Here is an 18,287-nt window from a genome sequence, read left to right on the forward strand (position 1 = left end):
GTAAGGAATCTTACAACACCAGGATATAGTGGAGAGGATCGCCAAGGAAAGCCTCTGAAAGCTTGTGATTTTCAAATAAAACTGTTGGACTATAACCTGGTGTTGTAAGATTCCTTACATTTGTCCACCCCAGGGGTAAAGGGATGGATACAGAAATATTTACTTCAAAAAAGGTCCTTAATCTAATTATTATGGCTGTGTCAGCCACCACGAAGGGGTTTAAGTATTGAAATGGTATTCACAGTAACTCATTTTTGTATACAATAGCTGCCCACAGATTATCATATAAATAACTCTTGCCCTTGCCTTGATTCTCAAGTGCGAATGTTCAGGTTCGTTCACAGTTGACTCCAGGGTGGTGGGTATCATTGAGATAACATAGCACGTACATGAGGAACAGGAGGGGGCTGAGGATAAAACCTTGGACCACAGCACAGATGACTGCAAACTTGGGAGAGAAACTGTCACAGGAGATATTGGGACAGAAAGGAAGAGAAGAACATGTAGTTTCAGAGGAGAAAGAGTGGAACAGTGCTTGGTCATACTGAAGGTCATATCGGTCAAGGAAGGATAACACACCATGTCCACAGTCAAACAGGACATTATGACTTTGATTAGGGTGTATTTGATACTATGGGTGAGTTGAACACTGAACTGGAGATATATGAAAGGAAATGTACGTTGTTTGGTGCAGCGGCATTAAAGAGGAAGGAGATGTTAGAAATGGGACAGTGTCTGGGGAGGACAGAGTGGTCAAGTGTGTACTTTTTAAAAAGAGGGAACTGAGAGCAAGAGTTTTGAACACCTTAGGACATCCTGCAAATTTTGCATCTTTTAACACTCCAATAAATTATATATTTTCACAATTTGCTAACAGTTCTGTTTGAGCTCCTGGAATGGATTGTTAATAGTATAAATAAAACTGTTGAAAATATTTTAATACATTTAAATATACAAATGAAGCCTCACTTTACATTGCAATGGGAACATTTAACCATTATTAAATATATGAAAGTCTAAAGCAAAACCTTTGATGATGCAATTTTTAGATTGATGCACAAAGATTTAATACACCAAAATGCAGTACAAATGATTTAACTGCATATAAAAATATTAAGTATCACTTTTATAAAACTACATTAGGTCAGTTAATTGGTAATTAATCTAACACCTTTTAATTGACAACATAGCAATTTGTCTTGTGACACTTTATTAAGAGCAGTTTGAAACTGCCAAAACCATTGATTGATCAACAAAATATTGATTACAACACAAATGAATGCCCATGATCATAGATCATTCCTTACAATGTTATTACATACTGGTTTTCTCAATTAATGCATAGTGCAAGTCAGTATCCCTTTCCAATCCACAAATTCAAACTGAACAAAAAAAATATGTACATGACTAATGTTAGGAAACCCATGTATAACAATGTTTGTCAAATTCCATTTAAGGCAATTTTAGAAATGGCTGCTAAAACAATTTGAAAATCAATTACATTACAAAGTAATGTTGGGATTAAATATCTTTTGAAAAAATTTATCATCCAAGATCTTAGGCTGATTTGTAGAATCTTGTGCGTGAAAAAAGGTAGAAGGATCATGGTATATTGGTGACATACGGATCTATGGAAGATAAAGTGCTGCAAAGAGTCCAGTCCGACATTACTTAGAACGTTCCTTCTCTGCACTGCATAAATAGAAACATTTATTTAACATCCAGCACTGCAACACACAGATTAACAATACAGCTGCAAAGCAGAGTTTTGCAATTCAATTTATCATTCGATTCTTGCGCCCTGCAGGGAGGTGGATTAATAAGCAGCTCAATATGGAAACCAAAGAGAGACCCATCAATCCTATTCCCTCCCAAATGTACTTTTTAAATTGATGTGCTCATTAAGGTGAAGGACATCAGTCCTGGAGTGTGGAACACTTTTTCTTCTCAATTCTGTCACCCAGTCATAGTCAGCACCAAGTACATCAGGTAAATGGGATTAGAGTTGAAGAGCTGGTACCACAAAGGCATGATGTGCCGATGGCCTCTTTCTGTGCTGTAATTTGTACAACTCAATACTCCCAATAGCAGGGTCAGACACAGATCTTCCTCTAACGTGTCCAATCCCTACTGCACTAGGGTGAATGGCAGAACCTCAAGTGAAATGACCACTATTGTGCCATTGGTGACAAAATAGGAGCCACCCAACAACCAGAGTCTTTCATCCCAGGAGTCTGGGCTGGATTTAAACACAGTCCTGGGGTACCAACCCAATGTACCATCCTACTGCCAGTAAAGGCATTCCTTAAAAATTGTGTTTTTGCACTATGGTGAAAACCACAGAAGTTGCAAATGGATCCAAAACGGAGAGCGAGCTTATAATAGCCAATATTCTGAACGATTATTTCCTCCTAGTATTCACAAGGCAACACATGAGCAACATACACTTCCCAAAGCAACCAAAGTAAAATTAAGGACTTGGATATAAATGAGATACAAATCCTAGAGAGGTTAAGAGAGCTCAAAACAAAATTACTATGATAGATGGTATTTATCCCAGAGTGCTGTAACAGACTAGGGAGGGGATTCATATGATGCTGATGATTATGAGTGAGTTGCTGGATACTGGTGAAATACTAGTAGATTCAAAGCAGGCCAATGTAGTGCCCATATTTTAAAAAGGGATTGAAATAGACACTTGCAATTACAGCCCATCAATCTCATCTCCATTCCATTAAAAATAACAGAATAACTTGGAGTTAACTTGGGACTATTTGTAATAACCGAGCAAATAGTTAGCCAACTTTAATTCAGAAGGGGGAAGATCAAATCTGACCAATCTCCTCGGTGACTTTGAGAAAAGATCTCAAGTGGACTACAGAAAGTCCTACAACATTGTCATATGCCTTCTGGAAGGCTAGGTACACTGTCGAGTGTGAAAGGCCATTAGATAAATTCAAAAATATTGGGGGGGGGGGGGGGGGGGGGGTATCAGGGCAAACTCTGGAAATGGATAAGGAACTGGTTGAAGGGTAAAAAGCAACAGGTACTCATTAGAAAAGTTAGGTCAAGGTGGGGGAAGTATTAAGTGGGGTACCCAGGTGTTCAATTTTGGGGACCACTATGGTATGTTGTTTAAATAAATAATCCAGACTCAGAAACCGGGTTCAAAGGGGTCAAATTTGGCAATGATACCAAAGAGGAATCAGCTCTAAAATTAGTATATAGGCAGATGAAATTTAATGGAGACAAGTGCAAGGTATTGCATGTAGGATGGAAAACTAAGCACCTCATGTACTCCATGAACAGTATTGAAATAGCTAATGATGAAACTGAAAGAGACCTAGGAACTGCACCATGACGTGGTGGGAAGGTTTGCACGCTCCCATGAGCCAGAGAGCTATGCTGACAAGAGTATAACTTCTGGTAGGGCCACCCCAGCCAGACAAGTCGAAAGGTTGGAGGCAGGCTGAAGGCAGTTTACTGCTCCTCCTGATAAGGAGTCGTGAGCCAAGCTAACACCTGTCCACGTAAAAATGCCTTTCATTACGTAAACAATCTAGAGACAAGATGAGACTGTTACAGACTTGCAAATATAATGAACTGTGGAAAACCAGAGTCTGCTGGATGTAAGGCAAGATGATACTCCGCTCGGAAACAAATGTCTTGCTCTGGACAGACAGCAGTGAAAGAAGTGGGTTGCCTCGTGCTACTAGGCACAGGAGATTAAAATTAGGAGTCTTACTGGACTCTACGCTAAACATGTCCAACCAATGCAGGGAAACAAACAAAACCAGAGTGTTGAACTATCTAACCAAAACAGCTGAACACAAGTCAGAGGAAGTCATGATCAAATTGTAGAGTGCTCTGGTCAGACCACACCTCAGGTCCTGTATCCAGTCTGGTCAACAAGACGCAAGGTAGGTACGCAAACACTGGAAGCAGTACAGAGAACAGCCACACGTTTGCCAGGACTCAGATATGAAAAAAGACTAGACACATTCAGACTTTTTCATCCTGGAAAGGAGGCATCTGAGGTGATCTTATACAAAGGTACATAAAACAGTAAATAGTATGGAGAAGTTAAATCCAGATTACTTTAAACTGAATTGTGGAAATAGGTCAAACTAGGTTCAAACCAGTGAAAGTTAACTTTAGGAGTGATGTTAGGAAGTCCTTCTCCATGCAGAGAGCAACACACACTTGGACTGGACTTCTGAAGTGGTGAAAGTGAAAACCCTGGATGCATTTAACAATTAGATACTGTAAGGCAGGGTGCTTTTGGACTAATAGGCCAAATGGTCTTCCTCATCCATAATTATCTAGTGTGACATGATGAACTGTACCAGCAAGTCCAATGTGCTGTATTGTACAAGTACTGTGTAACAAAACTGTAGTAACTAATAAAGTTAATTTCCCTGATTAGAAAAAAGCTGCTAAACAGACTTACAAGGATAAATGATGCAAGAAACTTATGAAAACAGTGAGTTTAAGGGGAAGGGGAGCAAGATATAAAGATAAACTAATCTTACACACCACACTGAATGATTCTAGGACTTACATCCACTACCGTACCCAGTATTAAATGACCAGGACATTAAAGCAAACCACTTTTTTGTTTAAAAAATGGTATTTGTGCCAAGGCTACTCAACAGTGCCTTTGTTGCCAGTCTTTTGATAGTTATGAAAATACGAATGCTTCGCTAAATCCACAATTCAATATGAATTTGAATTGATGCAAACCTAACCCCTGTAAATTTTTAACCTTTTTCTTGCATTCATATGCATAACCTGAATTCATCAACTATTCCACAGCACAGGAGCTCATTGCAAACAGTTAGCTTTTGTCAACATTTGAATTTCTAAAGCCAATTTGAAGTTAGATGGGCAAAGTTTTACCGCGTGCCACCAAAAATTGTTTTCAGAAATCAAAGAGCACTTACTTGTATTTGATCAGCCGACATCCCTGACCTATTTGTGCTGCTTCGTTAGTGAAATGGCAGGCAAACAAAAGCCAATTTCTGGGCTGCACCTTGTACGCAAACCGCATGAACATCAGAGAGTAACAGCACAATGCTGTAAAAGAGAATTAGACAGTCATTTTATATGAAGGGCACTGCATTGCTAAATGTTTACAATACACCAGTCTTCAGATTGCTGGGCAAATGCTAAACCCATGGAGATGTCAAAATGCCCGATATTAAACCAAATCTCAATATTGATGGAGTTACACAGCTTTCCTTCCTCACACATCAGGTTTTATCAACCCTAGCTATTCCTAATCAATACTAAAATTCAAAAATTAATTTCAAGGTATCAAAAAGCACACTGGTTTCCTCACATCCTCTGACTGTCAGAAGGTGAAATGGGCTATAATCATACTCAAACATAGCTTTATTCCAAAAGAATCCTCCAGAAGTATAAAAACTAGTCGATTTCACATGGGATGCTCACTTTTTTTTTCATAAAAGATTTTGTCCTCATTTTCCACTTCCAATTTGGTGTTTTCTATTCTTTCATTTTGTCTTTACCTCTTTCTGGCTTTTTCTTTATGCTTCACACACCCTGGTGAATATCTACCTATTGATTTTCTCACTCCCTTTCCATATCTCCCTTTCTAGATTTCCTTCTCTTTCATGCTTCAGTCCTTTATACCTCTCACTCACTCTCTACATCTCTTTCTATATGTCAATCCACTTTGTATACTTGAAACACACTTTCCCTTTCTTTCCACATGTCTCATTCTCTGCTCTCCTCCAACACTTGCAAAGTTTGAGAACCTTAGATTGAGAATAGTAAATGTAACCATAGTACAGCAATTTGTTTTACATTAAACCATAGAATGCCCAGAGTATCCAGTGGCTGGCAATCAAACCACCAATGACAGTACCAATGTTTACACAAAGATCTAGTTTCTTCAATTGATCCCACTGTAATTTTAAATTGCATTCAGCTACTGCCCCTAGAAAATTACACAAATTTTTACATTAACAGTATTTTTGTAAGGACGATCACCAAATATAAATCTATCAGTTCTGTTATGTTATAAAGACAATTTGGATCTATTTTTAGATCTCATCATGCCCCTTACAACTACATGGTCACCAACAATGGCAAGAGTGTCGTCAGTGATAATCTCAGCAACACTCTTGCTGTTAGAGGCAGTGGAATACTCCAGCAACAGCAGTCCATCCTCGAGTCTGGGAACAGTGGGGGCTGAGCTATCAGCCAGCCCATATAGGCTAGCTATGCACTCACTGGTATGAATGGAACTTCTCCCAAAAAATGGCGAGAGGTCTGCAGTCAGACTGGCAACTTTGAACTAACTGCACCTGGGTAATATCCACATGTTCAGTAGTGCTGAAGTGCATTTGAGAACAGGGAGGACTGCACATGCACAAATCCTGTGTATATGCAGTTGTCTTTTGTTGCTGAAAGCCCCACAGAATAAACTGCACAGATTCGATACCAATAGAAACCAACAAATTACTGAGCTGCTTCCAATAGAAGGGGTTCAAATGATACAAAAAAGTTATGTTCCTAAAGGTAACTGAAAACACCTCGAATATTAAAGACTGATTCCCAATAAATAGAACTTTGTAATGAGTACAATAATAAATGCCGTAAAGTGTTGAAATGCTTACAGAAACCAAGCATGGGCATTGGTAAGTAGGCTAAGACATAATTTTTGGACGTTGTAAAGCTTAATCTGCACTGGCTATGGTATACCGGGCCATGGATGTTGATGCCGGCACCAGTTGTCTAAAATGGAAAAGTCTTTTGTTCCTTATTAATGACATCCCTCATCTTGCTAAGGAAAAAAATCCAAAAAACTATTTAAAAATACACTAATAGGGTCATTTTAGAAAAACAAACCAATCATATCACACTTTTATACCTGCAGTTTTTGGCACTAGACAAAGGTACTACTTAAAAGGCGGTGTTGTGCTATACTTTTCTAAATAAAACAGATATTGTTGGCTTTAGTACACTGTAAATGCAATAAACTTAGTTCTGTTTATCTGTGTCACAATGAACAAATTCCAAAATAGGGACCAACTTATTTTCAATCAGATGTAGTCTATAAAAGAAGGCAGAAGGGGAGGCTACAGTTTAAATATTAGGTGATCGTTAAGTTTAAAAACTATAGCAACCTGCTCTAACACTTTCAATACTGTACTGAATCCATTTAAGCATATTTAAAAGTGAATTGTGTCAATTGCAGATCAGATCCTAGTGTTTTTTCCAAATTTAATTATGTTTCAAACTGAAAACATTGACAACCATGTACAAAAGTACACTGTACAGCAACAGCTATCAAACTTTCTCAAGCGATGGATCCTTTGCACATATCAGCACACTCCTGGGGATCTTAACTTCCAGAAGACTTAGTTATCTAAAGGAAAACAGTGCTTGAATTGCAGAGAACTTTGTTTAGAGCAACAAGATCAAAAAAAAACAAAATTCATGGATGGAGAGATTTGATGACCTCACTGACTCCAGTTTGAAAGTCTATGCCATACAGAATCGTTATGTACATTACTGACAAAACTACAAATTATAATGCCAGAAACAGTGATGGTTTTCAATATGAATTGTTACTAACTGGTTACTTTGGAGAAATAAGCCATCAAAAAGGCAGAGAAAGGTTATTTTGCCGTATAAGGCATAAATTGTGAGAAGCTGATCAGATAGGGAATGAATAAACGAGGAAAGTGGCATGTGTACACATTCATTAATTCAGCTGGAACATAGATCAATGTATGCATATTTACTAAAGATAACTGCATGGGACCTTAAGATCAGCAAACTTCTTGGCAACATATAATTCAACTATTTAAGGCTCCAATGAGACTAGCGTGGGCAAATAAATGATAGTGCCTCTCGTGTTAAAAGGATACAGATAACTGTTAATGTTGACATTAATCTAGTCTTCACTACTATAGTCTAACATTAGAAACAGGAAAAACAAAAAAAACCAGGAAATAATGCAGTGCAGAAGGCCCACTCAAGTGACAATCTCTCTGTTCAGTAAGAGTTATTACATCATTTACATACTACAACTAAACAGAATCTTCCCCATACCAGCTGCACAAGACCAAATTACTTAATTTTTTATGACTTCTACATGCACAGAACACTGAAGAGGAGTGTTCAATTTATGTCAATCATTTACTTAAAAAATGATTTAGGCACATCTAAGAGCTTACACATACAGAATCATTTTATTACAAAAAGGGAACATTGTTAGGCAGAGCATGTTCACATACTTTGCCTAAGATTGCCCAATACAGCAAAGCCACCAGTGGAGAGGCACGGAGCAGAGTTGCTTCCTCACAAAACAAAACTTAAAGAAGCACAAAGCTAACAAAACCACTTTTCCCACTCCTCCGAGAGTGACACTGGTAGAGTCATAGGAGCAAATCATTTAACCATCTCCTTGCAGATCTTAAACCAGGAAGAAAACAGACTGCAGAAATAGGACTCATTGCATTTCTGCACATCCTTTTAATTTTCCTAGGTTAAGTGTACAAGCTTAAACAGTTCAAGCCATGGATGGCTCCCTCAGAACCACTGATGCTATTTAAAACAAGATACAATTCAAGCAGTTTTGAAGCTTTCCCCACATTGTATACCATGCAGTGTTCCTATCACTACAGAGCATGAATTTATAATTTGCATACAATTAGATGGTTGAATGTGGGCTTTATTACAGATTTATTGATTTACCATTTGCTCACCGCACAGGTAAGGGTTTTAGGAAGCTTTGACTTACCAAATGTCATTCTGCCACTAATGATCTCTGGAGTTTTCTTCATATCACTAATAGCAGCAATGGGAATGCCCCAGTTAGCTACTGGACCCCAGAAGTGCTACAAAACAAGAAAAGGGAGAATCAAATCAACACATTGTTTGGTTTCACAACCATAAAATCACAAGCTTAATAATAGTTTACACTTTTTACAAAACAATTCCTTACACAATTTAAAATTCTCACAAAAAACAAGCAAAATGATTAACAGTATGTTATACTACTGAATTTTACAGTTTTTTTTTCCAACAGCCAGCGTGGGAAAGATATTGCATCCTTTTAAATGGGGCTATACAGACCCTTATAAAAGGCTGAGCAAAAACAGCAAATTGTGCCAGCGACGCCCACATCCCATGAACGAATAAAAAAGGTGCAGATCAGCCATGATCTGAGTGAATGGGGGAAGCAGGCCCAAGGGGCTGAATGGCCTACTTCTGTTCCTATGACTGCAAAGCTCAGTATCCATGACAATACCTGGAGCTAGTTTAGTCTGTAAGGCACAGTACTAGATGACAGTGCATTACCTACTGAGCCATCAGGTGAGCCCTGCCACATCACAAAATACAGCCTATGTAGACCAACAGGAAAGACTGCTGGCATGGTCGGCTTGCACTCATTTCATGCCAACTCTAATTTCAAAAGGTTATAGAGTTAAAACCATCCTTCTCTTCCCTTATTCACACATGCTAATTTTTTTGGGGGGGGGGCAGGAGAAAAGGGAGAAGCAGGAGGCCAGCTTCAGCTACAGACCTTTAATTTACAGATACGAACATTGAATTGACATGGGGGGGGGGGGGGGGGGAAAATCACAATACAAAAAAATGAAACATTGAAGTAATCAAGGAATGTATTTAAAATTTCAACTTACCGTGCTGGCAAGTGATCATCCAGAGTGACGTTTGTTTATACGGAGCAGAGAAAAAGGAGAAAAGATAAAATGAATCTTTTTGTAGTGTTAAAATGATCTAAAATATTGTAAATTCTGTACACTACTCCATATTCGAGGCAGTAGGTAAGGGCTGTGCAGTTTGTGTGTCTACGGCATGCTTCAATGAAACACACTGGAGATTACTGGGTCTTTAACAGAGTCCTGAAGATCCTTGAATTTCACAGGTTTTTCCCACATTTCCCTAGTTTGCCCACTCAGCCATCATCTGAACATATTTTACAGAAGAAAACACCTTGTACAATGATAAAATGGTCTTTTTTCTTAACAGGCAGGCGTGCACAATCAAAAAGAAATAAAAACATAATTTTTTTTTTTAAAAAGAGCCTGGTATTTGTAAAAATTTGTTTAACCAAACTATTTCAGGAGGGAGATGAGCCAAAAAGATTATACCCTGTATGTCATTTCCCTCACAATAGCGTCACATGATGGCATTTTTCAATATTACTTATATGGTGCCTAATCTATTGGTACTCCTGGTTGCATAGGTACATATCGTAGAGCTTCAGGGGCTACATATAACCTTCAAATCGATGGGGCAGAAATCGCTCGCAAAATAACAGAGCTCAACAGCACTCTGCATTATTAGTGGCAAAATGGAGGAGCAAGTTCCAGCGTTCACATATGCAGTGAAACGCGGAAATCTGAAACTTGCTCCTACTGGTTCACCAGCGATATTACAGCTTCGAAGTAAAAGGTACATCTCACGCTACAATCAGAGAAATCACTGAAAAAGCGTCAACTTGCTTGTCTGCCCAGCTGGAAAATAATTATGCCACTAAACAGGTTTGCTTAAAAATACAGGTCTAAACTAAGTTTTAGCAGCACAGCAAGTCTCAAATGATTGCCAAAGAACTAAAATTTAAACTTAAAAGTGTGGAGTCGCATTACTCCTTATTTTAGTAGTTTTTGGTCATTAAAAATTTTTTAATTAAATTTTTTTTAATAAAAACTTTTCCCTTCTGTCTGATTGAATTCAATTATTTCTTACCCTCTCTTTTTTTCACTATTTTTACATTGATTTTAATGTACCTTTCACTTCCTGGATTAAGGCTCCAAGCCAGAGACAGTGAACGCAGCTTGTCAAAAATGCTGCAATCTGATTCCCCATCGAACAGAGATCATTCCTCTCGCTTCTCCCAGGGTCCCAGCTTCACTTGAACTGACGCTGGGCTCTTCTCCGCTTCCTATTCGAGGAAGTGGCCGAAGAAAAGACCGCGGTAAGTTAGTGGGTTAGTATTAATCAATGGAGCGGTGAGGAGTGTTGGTTCACCTCTCCGAATGATTTCTGCCCCATCATTCCATTTGCATGTGTCAAATTGCTAATACTAACTGATACTGGTTTCTGATTTAGGATTTATTTACTAATGAGGCAACAGCACTAAGGAAACCTCCAGGCTCAAGAAATTCAAAAAATTAATTTAAGAGTATGATGCCAATTGGTCTGAATTGCCTAAGGCTTCAAGGGCTGGATTTCCAGAGTTTGAAGGTCACATGGCCCACAGGCTGAACATTTTTGGATTATGTTATGTTTGGAAATATAGCTTTACCAATTTTTTTTTTTGAAGACAGTAACCAGTAAAACTGCACTGATTCAAAAAGTTAATGTGCAAAATTGTGACATCTGTCCACTTCTGATGCACGTTGTTTTATTGTAACCTATATTTACCCAAAGTTTGAATTTAGAACAATGATTCTCATTTCATTGTCTTTCAGGATTTTTACAACCAAGTTATGATCTGTTAGGTTCCCCAAATTGTATTTCTTTTGGAAAAACAATAATGAACTTTGAAAAAGATTTGGATTATCGATGGCATGCTGCAGCAAACACTACGTAGTTGTACTAACAAGTGTCAAGAGGATGAATCTAGGATAGGCATCAAGATACTTTATACACTGTGCACAATGTGTCCTTATCCCAGCTGTGGTTGAAACTTTCAGCATTGACTAGATTGGATTCAGACAAGGGCTTGACGAGTCAACTCATGATATTTATTTTAAATTGCCAGGAACGTACACATAGACTTGCAGCTGAAATCAGCAGATCTCCCTCAGCTGTCACACTGGCTTGATATTTCACAGCCACAAGGTCGAGTGTCTGAACCTAAAATTAGATGAGTGCGCAATTTTGCTGCAACAAGAGTTAAGCTGGTGACTTCATAATCGCTGCTTAAAATTACAAATTGAAACAGAAATTTAACAAAATAATTTAGAAAGGTGCATTTTTAAATTTATAAAAACTGTTTTAATAAATTTCATTAATAGATTTATTTTAAAACCTGTGCTGCATTGCATTTAAAAACAGGTCAAAATTTTGGCTGTTTTGCTATGTCTACTATAAATTTGTAATTAATAAAATTCTAGCATCAACAGCCCCAACTTCTAAATATGAAAATTAACAAAGTAGATTACACAGCAATCTGAAGAACATTTTTAAACTAAAGATAACTCATTATTGAAACAATAACATAGTATCTTTAATATAGTGAGATGCCCCAACGTGCATCATAAAGTGGGCAGATTGGACATGGGGCAGAAATTGGGAGAGGTGACCAAAGAGGTGGGTTTGGAGAGGCTTCTGCAGTGAGGAGAGATGTAGCAAGATGGAGACATTTAAGAAGGAAATGTTAGATTTTGTGGCTATAATGGTTGAAGATACTGCCATGATCCGAAATCCAGGCGTGGCCAAAATACTACTAGAGTGCTGGGGAGAGGAAAAGAGGAGCTTTTCTTCATGTAATGTTACAATTTCCCCCAAAAAATGGTTAAAGAATATACATTTATATAGTGCCTTTTACGACCTCAGGACGTCCTAAAGCACTTTACAGCCAATGAAATACTTTTGATGTGTAGTCACTGTTGTAATGTATGGAAACACGGCAGCCAATTTGCACACAGCAAGGCCCCACAATCAATGAGATACATGACCAGATAATCTGTACGATCTGTTGGTTGAGGGATAAATATTGGACACCAGGAGAACTCCCCTGCTCTTCTTCAAATAGTGCCATGGGATCTTTTACATCCACTTGTGAGGGCAGACAGGTCCTTGGTTTAACATCTCAACCGAAAGACAGTACCTCCGACTGTGCTGCTACTGAGCCAAGGGGAAGTAGTATAAGTAGTGATGAAACAGTAGAAGAGGAATGGGTAGTAGGAAGGAGGGGAGATAGGGGACACATTGGAGGGAGGAGGCATTAATGGTTGGGGGAGAGGGATGGAAAGGTAGCTACTGAGAGCCAGATTTTCCCTGCAACCTCCACCCCAACTGCAGTCATACCACGACATACTACCCAATACCTCCAAGCTGAAAAAATAAATAGACAGAGAGCCACAAAATGAGTTAAGGGGAGAGAAGCAGAGGAGAAGACGGAACTGGAGGACAGACAGAGAAAGAGCAACAGCAACGAAAAGACAGGTAAGAGGGGCCATATTCTCTGACTTACCATGTGCAATGTAATAAATTGGATAGCCAGGTGGTGAAGAATAGAATACTAGAGCCTGGTCTTCAGTTGCTTCAAAGCCTTTATTCACAGAGCTCCCCATTACCCACTGTCCACCCCCTAGATAAGCTCTCAAATGGATGAGACTCCCCAATTGATATGCACCACCTGAATACAATTAACACTAATTGACAAATCATATGGCTACAATTAACATGCAACACCACAGATGATCAACTAGCATAATCTTAAAAATCTTCAGTCTATGAGCACTGTCTACATTTTCCATTATAAGTTCCGATGTAAAGATTAAGAGTGGAAACTTCCTATGTAAACTCGTCATGCTGTCATTGAAACATCCCCCACCCCCAGTGTACCTGGGTATTAATAATGGAAATATAAAAATAAGGACAGAATGCATGACTTTAAAATGGGGACTGAATTGCATTTGCACAGTTTGGTCCAGTTATTTCCCACCTCTAAACTCACTTCACCTGAAGACCACTTGCTTTTGACTTAATTAATTGTTGTTTTTAAATATTTTCGATTTTGTTGCATACTGCCAGCGCCAAAACAAAATGGCATTGTGCAGGGGCATCATTTTGCAACATATAGTATAGTGTTATTGGGAAATAAGAAATAGCTGTGTAATATCAAAGAACATAAATGTTTTAACTTTGTGCAAAGGTCAACCAAGTTTAGTTGGGCGATAACAAGATCTTGTACAAAAGAAATTAGGATCATTTACAATTTAATGCTTAACTAAGCTACTGTACGCCAGAATTTTCTGGCACTGATTCAGATACATCATATGACAAGGCAGCTTTGTTCTGATTTTTCCTCTACACACTGGTATCAGTCACGAACATGTGTTCTTAGAGATGTAAGCAACTCAATATCTGATCACAAAACAGGATACCACAATGATTGCATTTCACCAGTGTTCATTAAGCAGCAAGTCTTCAGATAGGTGAATACCTGGCAAGGTAGAACCATCCAACAGTACCATGCATCAGCTAGATGGTAAAAGATTGCACGTTACCAAGTGTTGCCTAGCATCTTGTTCCACATTTGCTGTTCACCCCTGGCAGGCCCTCACACACCCTTATAGCTCTTGCATTGTAGGACAGGCATACCCACAATTGAAAGCCTCGTCACACTCATTACTTCCAAATGCTTCACATACGAAATCCTTGTACCAAACCACAAGCATACTGACAGCCATTTGGGCTTCAGGTAGAGCATATAATAGTCATCAGTAACACCCAGTACTTTGGTGACATTTGGCATGTTATTCTGTTAAGTGGGAAAAGAAAGGAACTGCAGATTTGTTGACCAAAGCATCAGTTACCTGCTTGGTACAAATGTGAACAACAAATTAGCTGATACTGCAGTGCCAGCCAGGAATAATCCACAGATATAACAGTTAAGGGCAGTGGCATCCTTGCTTATTTTACAGATTACTGTGTTGCAAGTTAGCTGTAAATGCCCATGCCACCAGCCTGTCTATATCCTCTTGAAGTCAATCACTATCCTTCCAAGTTTTGTCATCTGCAAATTTTGAAGTTGTGCCCTGTACACCCAAGCCCAAGTAATTAATATATATCAAGAAAAGCAGTGGCCCCAGCACTGACCCCTGGGGAACACCACTGTACACCTCCCTCCAGTCTGAAAACAACTGACCACCACTACTGTTTCCTGTCACTTAGCCAATTCTGTACCCATGTTGCTACTGCCCCCTTTATTCCATGGGTTGTAATTTTGATGACAAGCCTACCATGTAGCACTTCATCAAACACCTTTTGAAAGTCCATATACACATCAGCTGCATTGCCCTCATCTACCCTCTGTTACCTCATCAAAAAAACTCTACTTTAAAGTGTCTCAGGTACAATATTTCATGCTTGAGGTGGTACAAGTTAGAAAGGGGGCATGACAAGTAGATCAGCAAGCACCAAATCATATTTGCAGATCTTGGCACACGTATCTCTCAATGATCAGTCAATTGCCTCAGCCTGCTACATGTCAGCAGGGATCCCAATTATAGAGCTGTGTCACATGCAGCAAGGGCATTTACAGCTAATATGCAATACAGTAATCTGTAAAATAAGCAAGGATGCCACTGCCCTTAACTGTTATATCTGTGGATTATTCCTGGCTAGCACTGCAGTATCAGTTAAGTTGTTCACATTTGTACCAAGCAATTTCTGATTCCAATCCATCTGGGCAAAATCCCTTTTTAACTCAATGAAATTAGCCCACCTCCAGTTAAGTATTTTCACATTTGATTGCTCTTTGTCCTTTTCCATAACTATTCTAAACCTGATATTATGATCACTGCATCCCAAATGCTCCCCCACTGAAACATGCTCCACTTGCCCCACTTCATTCCCCAGAATGAGATCCAGCACTGTTTCCTTCCTCGTTGGGCTGGAAACAGACCGATCATAACTAAGGTTATGAACTCTATTTTAAAACTGATTACTTATTAAAGCAAAAACACTTCAACAACCAAATACTAAGCTCTCCATAAAGACCACATCTTGGGCTCGCTCTAATTTCTTACGCATTTCTTTACTTACATTATTTCTCACACTGCACTCCAGGGTGCATCATCAGAATTAGCAGTGCAAGGAAGCTGAAATAGGTCTGAGAAGAAGTTGTGAATAAAAGACCAAATTTCTTTGACATTGAAAGGTTACTGAAGTTAAAAGGTTAACCAGAAGACAGGTTACTAGAAGAAAATTAGGATAACAAATATAGCACAGTATGCCGTAAGAGTGTCCAATGGACAAGTCCTCGGGATCACAAATCAATTAGTTTCAATTCCATGCCATCTTCAGAGTATTGCATTACATTCAATGCTCACATTATTACAATTAGACTAACCGTTTTCCCCACCTTGCTCATCAGTTAAAAGATTAATCAACTACAGTAAAGTAAACCCATTCCCAATCTGAAACTGCCATGTTGCCTCATTGCTCTCAAATCCCCCTCCCCATAATAATTTCACAATTATACTATGAAACTATGCAATTATGTGATCTTGTTTAGAAAAAACATCTCAGTATAGAAAACAGCTGTTGAAATGTTTGCTAGCTTACTATAATCTGTTTGTTCAGGAGAGGTATTCCTTAATTGGCACCGTTGGAAGCAGAATAGCTACAGTTCTACCAACTAAATTATATTTAACATCAATTATGTGAACTGGGCTGTCATTTTGAATACAGGCAGGATGTATGTTTCTGCCCAGGTTTTCCAAGCAGTGCAAGGTAGCTAATACAACTGGCTCAGCATTCAATTTATCATTAACTGATCCAGGGACAAGCCAACAGAATGGCTTAGGACCTGCTACATTAGTTGAAAGTCCTTTTTAAAGTAATGGGTGCCCTCCAAGATTTATCCCTCAACCACTACCACCAAAAACAGATTACTGGTCTTTTAACTCATTTTTGTTTGTGGGGCCTTGCTGTGCACAATTTGGCTCCCATATTTGCCTGCAAGACAAAAGTTAGCACTTTGGGACATCCTTAGGGAGTGAAAGGTGCCATATAAATGCAAGTTTCTCCAGAAGAAGGCTGAGGGGTGACCCAATAGAGGTCTTTAAGATTATGAAAGGGTTTGCTAGGGTGGACATAGAGATGTTTACCCTCTGTCAACCTTGGGGAGAGGGGGGAGGGGGGAGACCCAAACTAGAGGCCATAAATAAAAGATAGTCACTAATAAATCCAATAGGGAATTCAGGAGAAACTTCTTTACCCAGAGAATGTGGAACACCCTATCACAAGGAGTAGTTGAGGCAAATAGCATAGATCCATTTAAAGGGGAAGGGAAATCTAGATAAACACACACAGGAGAAAGGAATAAAGGGCATAGTGACAGCATGAGATGAAGTAGGGAGGGAGGAGGCTCGTGTGGAGCGTAAATACCAGCATAGACCAGATGGGCCGAATGGCCTGTTTCCGTGCTGTACATTGTGTAATTCTATTTAAGTTTTTGGCAGTTACGCAATATATAGTCACTCAACGGCTTACTGTCCCTCAGTCACTGCTGGAATCCTCGATTATATTTTAAGACACGCAGCGTTAACAATAGTGCACCGTGGAGTAAAGCGTGGAACATGAAACAGGCCGTTAAAAGGTCACTCAGCAGGCAAGTGTTGACCTTGAATGTAAAGTTTAAAAAGTGGGAACGACCCCGACACAGCCGGCAGCCTCGCGCCCTCACAACAAAAAACACAAAACCAAGCAGCCGAAGCCCTGGGGCACGGGAGTTAATCCGACCCCCCCCGCCCGCCCGCCCGTCCACCTTCAAACAGCCGTTAGGCCGCTGGCTGTGAGAGGGTTCCAGAACCGCCAGGCCTCCCGGTGAGACGGACAACACCCGTGAGGGGGAAGAGGGAGGGGAGGGGGAAGAGGGAGGGGAGGGGGAAGAGGGGAGGGGGAAGAGGGAGGGAGGGAGGGAGGAGGAGGGAGGGAGGGGGAAGAGACAGCGCACCTCATCAGATAGTCCCGAAAATCCTTGCTCCTGACATAGTCGACGGCCTTGCGAGCGAGCACTCCGGCCATGGTGGGCGCCTGTTTGTTTTTGGAAGCCCGATGACCCTCCCGTCAACACACCGAGCGAGCGATCGATCGAGCGTCAACCACCGGCCGCCTTCTCCCGCTCAGTGCACGCCGGGATAGCCCGGCCGCCCTGGGAGGAGGAGGAGGAGGAGAGCGAGCACTCGTCCGCTCATTGGTCACCTTCACAACCAATCCGCTCGCCGCCTTTCGCTCAAGGGCGACGAGGACGTCGGCGCGCGCACGCGCTCGGGCTGCTAACCCGGTCATGTGATGCGGGAGGCTGCATGTAGGTCATGTGATGCGGGAGGATGCATGTAGGTCATGTGATGCAGGAGGCTGCATGTAGGTCATGTGATGCAGGAGGATGCATGTCTGTCAGGTGATGCAGGAGGATGCATGTAGGTCATGTGATGCAGGAGGATGCATGTAGGTCAGGTGATGCAGGAGGATGCATGTCTGTCAGGTGATGCAGGAGGCTGCATGTAGGTCAGGTGATGCAGGAGGATGCATGTAGGTCATGT

General features: G+C 40.1%; 1 protein-coding gene across 1 annotated transcript; it reads right to left on the reverse strand.

The window, feature by feature from the left end:
- Positions 1 to 1,193: 1,193 nt before the first annotated feature.
- On the reverse strand, positions 1,194 to 17,914 carry mpc1 (mitochondrial pyruvate carrier 1). The gene is made up of 5 exons (XM_067989450.1): positions 17,699 to 17,914; positions 12,846 to 12,849; positions 8,777 to 8,873; positions 4,944 to 5,076; positions 1,194 to 1,692 (listed from the first exon to the last, which is right to left on the reverse strand). The coding sequence occupies exons 1-5, from the start codon at positions 17,767 to 17,769 to the stop codon at positions 1,668 to 1,670; spliced, it is 330 nt and encodes a 109-aa protein (XP_067845551.1). The 5' UTR covers positions 17,770 to 17,914; the 3' UTR covers positions 1,194 to 1,667.
- Positions 17,915 to 18,287: the final 373 nt, after the last annotated feature.

The sequence above is a fragment of the Heptranchias perlo genome, chromosome 8 (assembly GCF_035084215.1).
Source record: "Heptranchias perlo isolate sHepPer1 chromosome 8, sHepPer1.hap1, whole genome shotgun sequence".
NCBI classification, from domain to species: Eukaryota; Metazoa; Chordata; class Chondrichthyes; order Hexanchiformes; family Hexanchidae; genus Heptranchias; species Heptranchias perlo.

Excerpts from the sequence above, each read along its gene's own strand:
- mpc1 (XM_067989450.1), bottom strand. The coding sequence starts at position 17,769 with ATGGCCGGAGTGCTCGCTCGCAAGGCCGTCGACTATGTCAGGAGCAAG. Across the intron at positions 5,077-8,776 it reads TAGTGGCAGAATGACATTTG|CATTGTGCTGTTACTCTCTG; the intron begins GTAAGTCAAAGC and ends TCTCTTTTACAG. Across the intron at positions 1,693-4,943 it reads TGTCGGCTGATCAAATACAA|TGCAGAGAAGGAACGTTCTA; the intron begins GTAAGTGCTCTT and ends CTATTTATGCAG.